At 37.5% G+C, this 16,490-nt stretch overlaps 1 protein-coding gene across 9 annotated transcripts in view; it reads right to left on the minus strand.

The window, feature by feature from the left end:
• The window catches only part of CHD7 (chromodomain helicase DNA binding protein 7), a 200,920-nt gene that overhangs the window by 34,887 nt on the left and 149,543 nt on the right, over nucleotides 1-16,490 (minus strand). For all 9 annotated transcript variants that reach the window (XM_075920643.1, XM_075920645.1, XM_075920648.1 and 6 more), the window contains 6 exons: nucleotides 11,114-11,169; nucleotides 9,629-9,743; nucleotides 7,607-7,690; nucleotides 5,391-5,528; nucleotides 5,173-5,294; nucleotides 4,464-4,707 (listed from right to left, as the gene is read on the minus strand). In XM_075920643.1, coding sequence (XP_075776758.1) covers nucleotides 4,464-4,707; nucleotides 5,173-5,294; nucleotides 5,391-5,528; nucleotides 7,607-7,690; nucleotides 9,629-9,743; nucleotides 11,114-11,169 — 759 coding nt within the window. The remainder of the gene's footprint in view (nucleotides 1-4,463; nucleotides 4,708-5,172; nucleotides 5,295-5,390; nucleotides 5,529-7,606; nucleotides 7,691-9,628; nucleotides 9,744-11,113; nucleotides 11,170-16,490) is intronic.

The raw sequence follows: 16,490 nt of genomic DNA on the forward strand, positions 1-16,490 counted from the left end.
TAAATTTAAGATAAAGTCTCAGAATCGACTTGTCCCTGTGAAAAGGTGTGTAGGGAGATCTTGCCACGAGAACATGGAGCTTATTGACTTTCCATGCTAAAGGCCATGTTAACAGCTTGGAAGGAGAGGGATGATATGTTGCTATCCCATGTAGAAATCAGGTCTCCAATACTTATTTAGGTATGCAGGACAATCCTTAAAGAATCTTGGTACTGTCACATGTGAGAATGGAGTATGATTGAATGGAAACAGGACATAATATTGCAGCAATATGGGCTTTGGGAGAACTAAGCACCAATTCAATTTGTTTCTGGTTCAAATATATTTGAAGATCTGCTGTATCAGAGCCTCAGGTGAACCCATATTATAATTGGCTGCCAAACTGTTTCCACTTGGAGAAGTAGATTTTCTAAGCAGGTCTTATCTTCCTGCTCTAAACAGTTTTTGAACCTGTTGAGAACAGTCTCTCAGTGGTGCTCAATCAGAAAACATCCAAGTCCCCAAATACCATAACTGCAGGTCTAGGATATATCTGGGAAGATAAAGAGGCTGGGCGATCTGAATGGACACGTGCCAGAGATTTGCCAGTCACAATAGCTTTGTCCAATAGGGTTAGTATGGCCTTGTCCTGACTGACTTTGGATATCACCCTGGGCATTAAAGGAACCAGGGAAAAGGTATATAGGAGGCTGGTAGTCCACTGTAGAAGAAAGATGTGTCATTAGAAGAGCAGGTTCATACCCTCTGTGGGACAAAAGTTCAGGCATTTGGCACTATCCTGCGTGGTGACCAGATAAATCATAACAGTCCTCCAATGACAAACTATTAGTTTGATGATAGATTTCTATAGCAGCCACTCTTGGCTGGTTATCATCTGTCCACTTATGAAATTTTGCCATGTCATTACTGATATTTATAAGGTTCAGAACCAAGGGGAATCACCCTGTTTTGGTGACACCACATCCACAGCCTGATGACTTTGAAGTAATAGGATGATGAAGCACCTCCTCACTTGCTGTTACAGTGAGTTCTAGACAGGCTGTCCATAAAGATCTGAACCACAGATCTTTCAGGAATGCCACACAGGCCAGCGAGGTGCCCTGATCTCCAGGAAGTCTATATGCAGCACAAATCACTCTGGCATCTAGTGCCCTTCATCTGCAGGTGGCAAAGGAAGGCATCCCAGCCTCTCTGGAGTGTCTGATGAAGCAGAAGAGTAAGATTTTTCTTCCAAACAGATTGAGGCTTTTTGGGTGCTTATCATTAGCAGTACCCCTTTGATTCCAATTGTTTCTGTAGTACCTTATTTGATTTCAGTTGTCCCTGAAATGACAAAGGATTGGGCTGGGCGTAACAGTACTTGAACCCAGATTGAAGAACCTATGGTGTCAGACCAACATTGGCACCAATTTCCCTTCCTTCAGTACTGTCTTTTCCATGGTATTTTTGAGTAGTTTGCTTGCTAGATGATGTGTTGGATGATATTGGCTTCTGTTTCTTCACAGCATCTGAAGAGACCTTCACAGATTGCTCCAAGAGATGACATTTCAACTATGCATCTTGCAACTTACATTTTTGTAGAGATTGAAACATAGGTGCCAGTCTGTGGGATTTGGAATGTGTCCATCACATGATAGGTCGAGTTTCAGGCTTATGGGTTTCAAATGCACCATGCACTGAGGGTGGCTGGGGGTGTCTAAGTGTTCTATCCAGATGAGTCAACATCATTCATAGTCTATGTATATCAGAAAATCAGATGAATTCTGAAGGTGTTATGAAGAGCATGAAAAAGTTTAACAATGAATAAATGGAAAGATCGCTCTCCAGGTTGTCTTATTGTCATAAGCAGTAAAAGGAAACTAAAGGAAAATTGAGCCTGCCTCACCCTTTATGCTCTCTGAAGGGAGGATTAGATGGCAGAGGAGTATACACTGCTACTAACAGATACTGCCATTGAAAACAAAAATCCACTCTCTCACATATGCACATCCACATTGGGATTCACATATACATACTCAAAGAACCATAATCATACTTTATTAATATAGTATTTTAGGTGTTTAAAAGCATAAATATATTTGAGTTCTGAAAGCCAATAAAATCAAGTCAGTAAATTCGTATATGAGTCAGTCTATGATAAGGCCAGAAGGGACCATTTATGATAATTTTGTCTGGACTTCTGCATACCACAGCCATAGGACTTCCCTGAATTAATTCTAGACACACAAGATGGGTGAGAGTTCAATAAAAGATATTCTCTCATCCTTCATACTGAACTAATTCCATTTTGCTCTAGAGCATGCCTTTCAGAAAGACATCCAATCTCAATGTAATGATTTCCAGTGACAGAGAATCCACCATAACCCTTGGTAAGTTGTTAAAAGGGTAAATTTCTTTAAATGTGTCTTGTGTCCAGTCTGAATTAGTCTTGCTTCAGTTTCCAGCCAGTGGATCTTGTTATTCTTTTGTCTGCTAGATTGAAGAGCCCTGTATCATTGACAAATTTATGCTCTCCATATAGGTATTTTAGATCATAATCAAGTTGATCCTTAACATTCTCTGACAAATTAAATAGACTAAACTCCATGTCTCACTATAAAGGCATGTTATCTAGTTCTTTAATCTTTCCTCATGGCTCTTCTCTAAAACCCCACAAATTTTTCAACATCCTTCTTGAAATGAGGAAACAATATTCAACTTTAGTTACATTAATGACAAATACAGAAGTAAAATCACCTCTTTACTCCTACTTGTACTTCCGCTTATACATCCAAGGATCGTATTAGCTATTTTGACCACAATAGTGCACTGGGTACTCATCTGATTCTCCACCATGACTTCCAAGTCTTTTAGAGTAGCTGTTTCCCAGGACAGAGTCCCTCATCCTGTAAACATGGATTTTGTTCCTAGATATACAACTTCTCTTTTGGATGTACTGAAACATACATTGCTTGCTTGTGCCCGGCTGGATAAGTGATTCAGATTACATTTCATCAGTTACCTATCCAGTAGCTATCACTTTTCCATAATGATTTTATATTTTATTGTAGTTCATTGGTAAAAATATTAAAATAGGGACAGAAACTGATCTTGGCAGGACCTCAGCAGAAACACATCTGTTCACTATTATGACTACCTATTTACAATTACACTTTGAGGCTTAACTTTTAGCTACTTTTAAATCCATTTTTGTCAAATGTGTACCATTCTAGTTATTTTAATTAAGATGTCTGAAGTCAAGTTAAATGCCTTACAGAGCTCTATGTATATCACACCAGCACTATTATTCTTTGTCAATTAAACTTAACTTTTTTTGGCTAAAATTACAAGTTAATCTGGCAGGATCTATTTTCTGCATATACATGTTCATAGGCATTGATTATAAATTGAAGAAAAGTAGAGTGAAGCTGCAGTTTTAATATCCTTCTACTATCCTAACAAACTAGCAATCTGCTAGAGTTCATGGAATCACATTCATTTTAATACTAAACAACCTGCACTACAATCCCCAAAAGTTAAAGACAGTAATTACTCAGCTACTTCAGTAGGCAGCAACATACAAAATGATGGGTTTTAGGGATCCATTCATGTGTTTTAAAAATATTTTTTGTTTCCCCTTAACAGCCCCAACACCGGTCATCCCAACTAATTTTCTATTTCTAGCATGTTTATTCAAAGTGCTTTTGGGGAGGTTATTTTTTATTTGTACGGATTTTTAGCTATTTTGGAGTTTTATATGCAGATATCCAAAACTGGAGATTGTGGGGCTCTTTGTATCTGCTGTTGTGAGCAAAGTGTTACTTTAATATATTACGGTGCACTTTAATGAAGAAGTGTTTCAAATAGCACTATATCAAAGTGCACTAGGGGACATTTAGTGCGCACCAACAAGGTCTACACACAGACCAATAAATGCAAAACACATTAGTGCATGTTAGAAATCACATTCCTGTAATAGTATCTGCTTAGATACTAGTAATAATTTCCAGCGTTAATTGCATAAGCACTACTTTCTTTTTTTTGTGTTCGGAGTACTTTACTGGTGTTTATCAATTAAAACCTAAAATCAAAAGCCTCATTTCACTTTCTCCTTAACACACAATGTCTTACCATCAAGACTATAGTGACCAAGACACATTTATGCATTTTATGGCATATTTTCAAATTAGAGAAGCCACCTCATTAAGAAGCTTTTCACTCCATTGCCCTGAAAAGTATAAAACAGAGCAAACCTTATGCAAGTTGTTACCTCAACTACACTACTGATTTCCAACCAATGACCGCTCTAAAAAAAGAGACCTTCTCTTTATAAAATATAGAAATGTACACTAAACTTAATTCTACCATAGTAGTATTACAAACTGACATTAATAGCGCAGAAAAAAAAAAAATCAGTCCAAGACAGTCTCATTACTTGACTTTTAAAGATTACTGTTTCACAAAATTCCAAAAGGAGTATCTACCTGTGGATCTTTGAAGTACATTTCATACAACTGAATGGTCCGCCGGCTGGCTTGACTCCCATGATACACAACCACATTCAACTCTGTCCACGTGCGGAACTCCCTTTCCCAGTTGGGGATAGTGGACAGTGGAGCAATAACCAAGAAAGGACCATGGATTCCTTTCAAATATATCTCATAGAGAAAGGTAATAGACTGGATAGTTTTCCCCAACCCCATTTCATCTGCTAAAATGCAGTTTCGCCTGAAAAAAAATACAAAAAGTCTTATGGTTCTTTTCTGAACATGAAATTACAAAATAAAAATATCTAAAAAGTTAATATCGGCTAGACAGATATATAAATTAATAGATTAGTATGGACTTAAAGTGAAAAAAACACTGTCAAAAAGTTTTAAACAAACAATATATTATTAGGTGATGCAAGATGATCATATTTCTCATTTAAATAATTTTCTCTCAAGAAAGGTTTGTCACAGAATAAAGACATGTATATATAAACATGGACTTATTATGTAACATTATGTTACAAATATATTTAACATAATAAAAACTGTTAACTTTATGTAATCCAAGTAATAAAAATAGTTAACAGTTTTGAAGCCTCATTTTTAAAAGACTATAAAACATTAAAATTTTAACATTAAATGTAAACGATAAAAACAGCTCTAAAGCAATAGTTCTACAATAAAAAAAAGTTACTTTACGCACGTGTTGTACCAGTTGAAAAGAAGCCAGTTTACTCCCTCCAACTGGTATTCCCTGAGTTTGTTATTGTTTTTATACTCCCTGGAACTCTCCGATTTCTTCCAGTCATCAGCAGGAGGTCGCTCCTGTTTCAAATACAGCAAATCCCATTAGTGGTTTCTGAAAGACCACATTACTTTGCTATTTTCAAATAAAATCCTCTACACAGAGCCAATTCTTACCACACGCTCCATTTGTGGCTCCCTAGACATCAGTTTCTCAAATTCTTCAATCTTAGCTTGGTCTATGTCCTGCTTTAGCTCCCAAGTGCTGTCTTCATAAGGAAGTGAACACCACTTCACCAGATAATGAGTTACAGGCTGTTTTTGATCAATTGTTAAAGAGCGGGTAAGATTGGATAAAATTAGATTCAATGTTAAAAATTACAAACTTTTCTAAATGACATGTAACTAACAAAGACAATCTGCAATGTAACATGACACTAATACAATATAAAACACTTAGATTTTTTTTAAATGTCCTAAAATAACCAGAAGTATAATCTAACACCGGGTTGTCAAACCAGTTCTGAAGTAGTAGCCGCTACAGTGGCTATTACTATAGCAAACTAGCCACAATCAACCAGCCAAATAGCCACAGGTAGCTAGGGGCTAGCATGTTGGACACCGTGGATCCAACAGCAGGCTAACCTGTTGTAAATCTGATCATGTAAGATAAGAATGAAGGGAATGTAGTTCATTACTACAATGAGTAGCAAAGTTAAACTTTGTAATTTTAAATCATTAAAATTAAATACAATTTTAAAATAAATGAAAATTTTGCTGTACAACTATGAAGGTCTCCTGCCTTTGCCACACAATTACAGAGGGATAGTCTTCTTGTCAGAGTATCATGAAACTTTTCAGCAGGAAATCCAGAATCACTGAAACAGCAACCGTCAAAGGGAAATATCAGTATTCACTGTTACCGGTGATAAAACAAATAGGTATAGGTTGGACCTCCCTCATCCAGCACCCTCAGGACCTGACTGGGCCCAAATGAGGGGATTTACTAGACCAGCGGAGGTCCTTCCCAACATGTTCCTTGCTGCCCCCCAGCTAGGGCTCCAGCCTGGCCCTGCTGCTGCCTGTCCAGCCATGGACATGTCACGCAGTGGCCAGGGCCACCAGCCCCCAGGCTCCACAGCCGGGGCCAGAGCTCTGGCCACTGTTGGCCCCCTGCTACAGCCCAGCCACAGGCCAGAACTCCCTGATGTGCCACCTTCCATCCCACCTCCCTCCCCCAACACGGGACTCCCGCCTAAATCACTGGCCTCCTCCTCCCCCACCACTCCTGCTCTCATGGCCCGATCTTCCTATACCTGGGCTTTGTGATCCAGGAACATCTGTGATCCTGCCAGACCATGTATGTTGCCAGACCAGAAAGTCCCAGTTAAGGGAGGTACAACCTGTATTGCTAAAGCCTTTTCTGCTCTCAAGAGCAGAATGGTGCACTGGAGTTCTCTTGGAAGTCAACTAAGCAAATGATTCTGCTCAGGAGAGTGAGTCATAAGTGAGGCGCAGACAGACAATTTAGATCCATGTGTAACGATGATCAGATAGGGATTAACAAAGTTCCTACCTCCTTTTTTGATGGTGAATTAGAAATTCAGAGTAAATATGGTTTAATTACTACTTAGCTGTATGTTTAACTTCCATAATTGTTCAGAATATTTTCTTTTAAAAATGGGCAATCATTGAGATCTTTATTTTTACAAAATTACTCACATTATTAACCTATTTTTTTTTCTGGTGCACAGATCTATCCAGAGGGTAATAGATTATGTAGCATTTCAAAATACAGGTTGGACCTCCCTGATTCAGCATGCTCGAGAACTGACTGGACCCCAATGAGGGAATTTGCCAGACCAGGGAAGTTACCCTGGCACCAAACCTCAACCAGCACCTCTTCCCACTGCCAGCTTTATTTCTGCGCTGGCTGCCAGGCCCTGGCCTGCCTACTGCTGGCTCCAGCCTCAGCTGGGCTACTGAATACCAGCCTCCCTGCCATTGGGTTCCCAGCCATAGGGCACTCTGATCCAGGAACATCCATGGACTGGCATGTTGCCAGACTAGAAAGTCCCAGTTTAAGAAGGTACATTCCATATTAGTAAACAGCAACGCAATAAAAACTGAAGTTGGACATCCTGTCATGTTCTGATCAGGTGTTCTGGAAACAAGGCTTTTTTAAAATTTGAAATGTATTGTTATATTTCCGCTGCAGAGTGGCAGAAGGTCCATGACCTTTACTGAAATACGTGCATGAACATATATATCTGTCAATGCTCTCCATCCTCACTTCTACAGGATAAAAGTAAGCAATCAAACCTACTGAAGTTTCTAATATTTAGATAGGAAGTTGTATAAATGACTGAAGATATACAGACACTTTTCTTTACCTCTCCATTATCATCTGTGCTATGTGAAAAATCCATTATTCTATCGACTTCCACGTAGTCTGGATTAAAAAGCTCATCGTCTATCTGTTGAAAGACAGCAGGGCAATAAAATAAAATAAAATCTTTGTCAGCCTGTCCTTGGAGCAAAAATTATACTTTTTGCCAGGTAACAATATTTTGGATTACGGCAACATAAAATTTATATTTGGCAACCTTTAACATGTTAATTGAAATGCCACAATTCAGCAAGATCATTCCCCGTGAGGAAATCAGACTTCTCAGACTTTGTTAACTGGGCCTCTTAATTACTGTGTGAAACCTTTTACTGTGAGAGAATGTTTAAGAATATTTTAAATGAAGTGTGAAATTACAATTCACTAATGAGCAATCGAAAAGGCTTATGGCATGCAATGCATTTAGCATTCTTGAAAACTACAGCTTGCAATAAAGAAATTAGAGCAGTGTACGCTGAGTGCCACTAGATTACCATAACTACAGGAGTTGTCAGACTGATTCATAAGCAAGATTCAGAGAATATCATTCTAAAAAATGAAAAGCAAAACATACAACACTCCCTCCTGCCTGAAATTTATAATTCATTCCCTCCCTCTTCCATTGCTTTACTCCTCTTTACTTCATGATATTTGTGCAGAAATGCTTTTTCATTCTTTTGCTTTGTGCTCAACTACTTTCATGACTGTGTGTGGTAGGGAAAGAGACAAGGAAGAGTTGTAAGAATGTATACCGTTTAATATTTTGACAGCCTAGTCAACTGAACAACCATCTACAAGCACTTGTTAAACTGAAATGATATACTCAAAAATATAAATAGTAAAAAAGTGAAATATGTGGTCTGGTACTGAATTTCACACATTGTTAAATTAATGCTGTGTCATTAGCTCATTTTTCTAGAGTACATCTGAGATTTGGCAGATTATTCAATTATCAGCATTGTTTTGAAATACTCATTTAACCTGAATGTTCCTTAGTCTTTAGAACTTTAGGATAAAGTTTATTCTTTACAGAAGTCCTCTTTTACAGCATTTAAGGCATTTTGTACATACTTGCAAAAGCACAGAATGTGGAAAATAGAATTCTGGTAAAATTTACAGATCTCTCTGCTAATTGTATTTAGTCAGAAACCAACAATTTTTTTAAATGGAAATTTCCCATTTCCTACAGGCCTCTCTTAGTCTGAACTACTGTATTAAATAAAAATGCATAAAACAGAAAAAAGATCTGGGCCCTAAACCATTTATTTTAAATTACTAAAGTTTCACAAGGATAGATAAATCAGTAAATCTGCCCCTTTAACAGCAAGACCCCTGCTATAGTACTGCTTGTGACTCTAAGTGAAATTAAATTGGTGATCAAAAGCTCAGATTCCCTAGTGGGCAGTAGTCCAAACAACATAAAATTGCCATGCATTTTTCTGGCATAATTGGTTGCTCAGGGGAGAGCTCTGGTACCGATTCTGCAGGAGACTCACTCAGCCGCTATGGATACCTAAGAGTAGGCTTAACGTTATTGCTTAAGTTCTGAATTCTAAGATAATTTGCTGAAGTCTGTTTACTTAAAACCCATACAGCTTATTTAAATGTGTTTACATTTAAGAGAACCCCTTTTCACACCTGCATTAAATTCTACAGACTTTTGTCTCCAATTCTCCCCTTCAGGATCACTAAATAGAGATGCTGCATGCTAGGATGATCTCACACATTTCCATGTTAAATTGTGAGGGTATTGAGAGAGGAACAAGCAAGCAACAGGAAAGCAATGTAACTTCCTGTTTATAAAAGTGAGCAATTAGCCATTTACCAGTAAGAAACAGCAATAAAATGTAAACAGAAGCTGGTTAACTTCAGGTAACCGAATTCAAAAGCCTCAGAATTTAGCTTAAATATATTTACATTGGGACAAAAAGCTCAGATGTTCAAAGTCTTATGAGTATAAGAGATTAAAACATTTATCACACTATGCTTTAAGAAAACCAAACTGAAAGAGTTATTAATGTAATCATACCTCTGAGAGGAATTTGTTCTGACCCTGCTTTGCCTTAAACCGCTTAATCTTTTGCTGAATTCTCTTGTCTTTGTCCAGTTCTTCTACAGATGCCCACTGACAATGAAGGTAAGAGCTAGAAGATGGAATTAAAAAAAACTTCAAAACAATCCCAGCCCAAATATTTCCGCTGTATGCTCTTATTTTGATTGTCTGCATGTATTCCTATCTAATTCCCCCCAAACTTAGCAGCAATTGTACTATGAAATAAAGATATTGGTCAGAAAAATCAGTATGGTCCACATACATACCCCACAGTTGTAACCACTGGATTAGAGTGCTCAAGATAAATTTCATTGGGAGCATTTAGAATAGGTAACAAGACAAAAATGTACACAATGATCTTCACTGCTTATTACATTCTAAAGTATTGTGGGATTAAAAATCATTGCAACCATCTAAAAATACTTTTAAATCCACTGTGCTACACAGTGCACATTTCTAATATAGAGTTGTAATTAGAGGCCCTGTGCAAGCCAATTAGCCCAATAAGGCAATTTTAATCATACTTTTGGGAATATTCAATAATCAATAGCTTACGCCTTAACACATTTCTGGAGATGAAATGTTCCATTATCATAACCCTGAAATTAAAATTGGTTTTATTGTGAAATTGTTTTTAAATAATAAAAAGTTCAATATTGAGTTATGGAATTACTAGATGCCCTAAGCATCAGTCACACTACAATAAGAATTACAAATTAAATGAAACAAAACAAACAGGATTTAAAGCTCTTAAACATCATGTCAGATCAATATGAAACAAAAGACAACAACATTGGGTGATTCAGCTGCTTATATTTTGTAATCAGTATAGTTAAAAGGAAGTCAACCTGCAATTAACTGGAAATGTAAGTGAATTTCTATCAGGAGTTGAAATTTATTTTACACTTTTATATAATGTTTCCCAGTTCAGACCCTTGTCCTCCATCCCTCCCCTAAAATGGAAAATGCAGAGTAAAAAATTATACATTTCCATTCTTAACTCTGAACATTTCAGAAAAATTTAACTGCCATCATGAAACTGCTAGAAATAAAATTTAGCAGTCTAATAAAACACCATACATTCTGTTTAATTCTCATTTTTTAGATGACTGTTAAGGTTAATTATTTTGATGACCTTTGTAACATATTAAGAAATTAAGGTTCTAGTGCTTCAGTCAGATCTATGGAGGCTCAGGTGTCAGTCCTCATGGATCCAACTGCAGAATCAGGGCCAAAAATAAAACCAGTTTGACCTTGCTCTTATAACGGTTTTGTTTTAGAGAGAACACAAAAGCATACAGATAAGAATATCACCAAATCTAGCACAATATCAGTGTAAAAATGCCTCCTGAGTGAGATGTTAACAATAAGTCACTTTCAAAGTTCAAGTTTGAAGAAATGTTTGGAACCTTCAGATATATTTAAAAGAAAAAAGTAACAAAAAAGTTACAGATTACTTACAAGTTTTTGTACTTTACATAGAATTCCTCTGTTTCCATTTCCTCTCCATTCTCCATCTGCAACAAAATTAAGATTTCAACTGTGCTAAACTAGTAAATATCCCAATAACTTGAACTGTTCCCTCCAACTAAACAAAATACACTATATTGTCCAAAAATATTACTGACAAAATTTCAAAGGAGAGGATGTGCACTTGTGTGTGTGTGTGTCTGTATGTATATCTATAGAATAGGGGTAAGATCCTTCCTCTGTTAGCTTACTCAAACACATATTACACTGCTTACTACAACTTCCAAGACATGAATCATTTTAACTCCTCCCTAACCACATGCAGCTTCATTCACAACAACCTCACCCCAACTCTGGCTTTCTGCCAAACCCACAGTGTTAAATAGAAGCCAAGCGTACCATTTTCTCAGGCAGCAGCCAATTAGCAACTGTACTCCTGAATGCCATATGTATTATTTTTGGCTGGCTCATGGCAACTTTACATTGTGGGTTTTGTAATGTTTTAAAATAGACTTTTAAAGGGGGTTTATGCCTCTGTATAGTTAATAACACTAAACAAGAAGCCATATAAAACTAAGCCTTGTACTTCTGCTATAATTTTAGTACATCACTGGCCATGGATTTAGTTTTACTCAATGGTGCAATTAAATTCACTCAGGCAAGATGTCTCATATACAGAGCGGCCAAATTAAATTAACACCAAAATACTACATTTAGGCAAGGTTGCATTTGTGATAGAAACCAGCAAAACCAAGGGCATTCAGGTTTAAGCACAGTCTCAACTAACTCATCCCTGGTGCCAGAGTATGGGGGAACATATGGCAAGTAATTCAACAACAATATCTTAGTCCTGAACCCTGCTATAGGACAGATTAAGGTCAAATTTGAGGATCGCCTCAAATTCAGGATTTGGTTTGTGTCATAACATTAAGTTAAACAGTTTTTGTTGTGTTAATCTGTTTTGGAACTGATTAGGGATGTCATAGTGTAGTCAATTAACCGATTAGAAAAAGCTTATAGGTCAGTGTTTCTTAAAAAGTTTAAGACTAAGGAACACCAAATTCTTTTTTTTAAAATGAGGAACACCAAGGATTTTTTGATGGGGGGGGGGAGGGGGGAAGAGAGGGAGGAAGGGAAGTTATTGAGGAAAAAAGGGTCGGGGAAAATTAGAGAAAAAAAGGTTGCCTGCCCCTTTAAGGGTGTCCATTTTGAATTCTGTTCTCCACTGCACACCGGTGTGCTGCGGAACACAGTTTAAGAAACACTGTTATAGGTTAATGCTATAGACTACACGCATTTCTCTCCTACTCTACCCTCCCCTCCTCCAGTAAAATTTTCAGCAAGCTAGCCAGCAGCCCAGCTCAGTACTGCCTTCTAATGGGTCTGGGACCTACCCCCTCTGCGGCGCTGCATTTAAAATGTATCGGGAGCTGGGTGGGCAGGCAGCCTGGCTGGCTCATTTCCAGCTTGTTCTGGGTCTGGGAGCTCTCCTAAACAGGGGCTGCTGCCACCCTGCTTTGCTGCCCCTTTATCAGAGGCAGCAGCATAGGGTGACAGGCAGCCAGTCCACAGAGGGAGCTCGTTTTTAAACTGGTTCCCTTCACAACCAGCTCTCTCCTGGCATCCCGTGCTGCTGCCTCTGATACAGCCTGATACAGATGCAGCAGCGCAGAGAGGCAGGGGATGCCTCAGGAGTGGGGCTGGAGCACACTGGCTGCCAGCCCCACCCCTGGGGACTATAGAATAGTCGACTAACTGATAAGAATTTATGCGGTTACTTGAGTATTCAATTAATTGATATTTAACATCCCTAGAACTGTTACGATCTATGTTAGCAAAGAGAATTTTCTAAATTGACATAGCACACAAGCAGGGTCAGATTTGGGGGTTCTGTGAAAAGTATGTACAGGGCTACATAGATCTAAATTCCGTTCTATGCCTTGAATCCTTGGGTTGGCATATTCCACTGCTACCCTTAAACCCTCCATTAAAGAGGGAGAAAGGATGTGATGCACTGAGGCAGATTTGAGGCTCCGATTACTTACAAAAACAGTACTAAAAATATTTTGCTCATTAGATATTCTGTTCATTCAATCCATTGCTACTGACAGTAACAATAACTGCTCTGAAGCTCTGTTCCAACACTCATGTTTCTACTCTTTGCAGTAACAATAGCTGTTCTCAGCTCTGTTCTGGCATACTTGTGTTTCTATGATTTGCTCCACCAAGTACTCCCTTTCTTAATATACCAGCAAGAAATTCACTCCATTCTACTCCATGCTCCCTTTGCCTGTTCTCAGGGAAGGAAGTAACCCCACCGAGATCTCCATACACAGTTACATCAGGGGAGAGAAGGAAAGCTGTTCGGATGCTATCTCCAGTTTCTCCTGAGTTCTCTGCAGAGATGTACAAATAATGCCCAACCTTAATTCTGCAGGAGTAGGTCACACATCCACTCCATGAAGACAACTTCAAAAGAAAGACTCTGAAGGCTACCAAAGCTTTTCCACTCAAGACAACTAATGATATGTGGAGATTTATAAATTGGATACTTGCATTTGCAGGTCCAAACATAATGGAAGTACAAGCTCCAACTAGGAATATTTTATGTATCTGAATCCAGTCAGCATCTCTATGCAATAGCACCCATTTAGGAAAATTGCCCTTAGTTTAAAACATTAATTAAAAAAGGATTAAATACATTGGTGAACATTTTAGAACCTGTACTTTAATTACACTGTGGACTAATCTATTTTTAAATTGAAAAATGTAAATGCCAATATCATCTGAAAACTGATGTGTTTAACATCTATATAACTTTGAAGTTAGAAAACAGGTTTTTGTTTAAGGTATTAGCCTCATGCAAATTTCTCTACCCAACTAATAAATTAACAACACAATGATTTACACTGAAAATACTGAAAGACCCTGTAATATAGCACTAACAGAAAGTATTACCTCATTACCTAATAGGTAATCTATTTTGTGTCTAGTAAATGCAATTCTTCAAATTTTATGCATCTAAGTCACTCTTTAAAAAAGGAAATACTTTGGAAACAAAACTCCTACTGGAAAAAACATTTAAAAGTAAGTTTTGGCTATGATATCTATAGTAACCAAAAAAGAATAATCTCTTACGAAGTCCAAGAACTCATTTGTTCCCAGTATATCTACAAACACTAAGGTTGACACTATATTGTTGCAGGACAAATTATAGAAAGCCTCTTAAACATATTGTATAGTGGCACTCTAAAATATTCAATCATTAAATTTGTCGTAAGTCAATAAAATTAGACTGATATCAGTCTAAGTAGAAGGTCTGTGTGTTTCTCAAGCACTGATGAACGTGTACAGAGATGGTATGCATGATGTTTGGGCAACCACAGATATGCTAAATCTGCCTGTTAAGCACTGACAAACATATTTGCTGAAATATATAGTGTTACTGAAGCTGTAACATTTCACAGAAAAGTCTCTTTTCACGAAGCTTTTTTTTTAAAGAAGGTTTTTGGGTCCATTGTGGGAAGGAGGAAAGGGAAAGGAGAGGACAGAGACTATAGCTGGCTGGTTAAAGTATGTGCCAGGATGGGTTAGAAACAGGTTCAAATCCCTGCTCTGCAGTGATAAAGGATAAAATAATTTATCTTAAAGAGAGAGAGAGAGAGAGAGAGAGAGAGAGAGAGAGAGAGAGAGAGAGAGAGAGAGAGAGAGAGAGAGGTGTCATCCTCCCGGTCAGCTTTAGGACTGATCATATCCAGGTCTGAAACTAACATTATAGTTCACATCACTTGGGCGGCATGAATAAGCTTGCATTGTCACTTCCTGTATTGTACCTACTCTGTGACAGTATTTGCTGATAGTTATGAAATCTAAATAGGACTGGAGAAAAATGAGCAAATTGAGAACAGTTGGAAGCTAGATGAATGGTTAGAACAAGGGATAATGGAAATTACTATTGATAAATGCAAAGTAATATACATATTTCAATTATTGATACACATCGCTGCATTCTAAACTACCCAGTTCAGAAAGATTTGAGCATTGGGCACAGCTGTGAGAGAACTTCTATCTGCTCAACATGCACTAATAGTAAACAAAAAAAGGTACACATTTTCAGTGTATTCTTTCCATAAATCAGGTTGGCTTCATCTTGAATAATGTGTTTGATTCTAGGTCAACCCATCTAAACCAAGATGAAGGATGAGTCCCCAAAATGATGAGAGACATGGAACAGCTTCCAAAAGAAAATAAATTGAAGTCATTGGGATTGTTAGTTCAAAGAGTGGACAGGTCAGAGTTATCTATTCGCAACAATCTCACACCAGCATGAGAGTCCTACCTTATCAAATTGGCTAGCTAGTTGTACTGGCTCTATTTGCCCCTTTACAATAAAGACAAGGCAAAAATCAATAAAACTAAACAAAATTTTAAACCAGAAGTATTTTACCTATTTAAATGTTTACATAATGAAATGCTTTACATTTTGTTTTCAGTACATTTAAATAAAATGAGTTTTTAGCCCAGTGCTTTAAGCTCTTTACACAGAAACTTTTTATATCTAGCAATTCCAAAATCATACCCCATATATTTTGGTGGAAACCAATGTAATTTGATGACAAGATGACTGTTCAAAAACAACCTCATTATGTAATATTGTCTTTTGCTAAGACAGTTTTTTGCTGCACCTCCCCCCTTTTGCTGAGTGATTTCCTAGTGAAGCCTTTTCAAAAGTTTACTTTGAGTACTAGTCCTGATCACAACCATTTTACTTTGATTACTAATCTAGTAACCATAGTTTTGCTTAGATTAGTAAGAGTGCAAAAGATAATTTAACAAATGCACAGTTGGGAACTTCAGATGTTTATATTTAACAATGTCAAAACTGTTTTTGGGTACAAGGAGTAGGGTTAAGATGGAGAAGAGGAGAACGGAGAGAGGATGGATACCCTTCAAACCTGCAAATGCAATCCACAAAAAACATTAAAGGAAGAGCTCAAAATAGAGATTGCCTCCAGCAGAGCTTGCAATCAAAGACATGCAGGCAGCAAACCAAACCACTTCCCACAAACTGCAGCAAAATACACACTCCCCATGAGTAATCACACCTCTGCTTGCAGGGAAGAGGAAGAAGAGAAGAATAATTGGTGACAAACTGCCTCCAATGTGAAGACATTTATGAAGAGACCAAATTCTACAGTTTGTCCAGAAGGCTATCAAGACAACTAATTACTGAGTTTAAGATTACAATACATTTACCTGAAAAAAAAAGCCTGTGGGTTGAAATACAAAACATATTTTTATGCTATTATAAAGTTAGAATTATTGTGCTGTGAGTGGAAGGCCAAGCCATCAGTGAAATTTAATCAAA

Source organism: Pelodiscus sinensis, chromosome 2 (assembly GCF_049634645.1).
Source record: "Pelodiscus sinensis isolate JC-2024 chromosome 2, ASM4963464v1, whole genome shotgun sequence".
In the NCBI taxonomy this organism is placed as follows: domain Eukaryota; kingdom Metazoa; phylum Chordata; order Testudines; family Trionychidae; genus Pelodiscus; species Pelodiscus sinensis.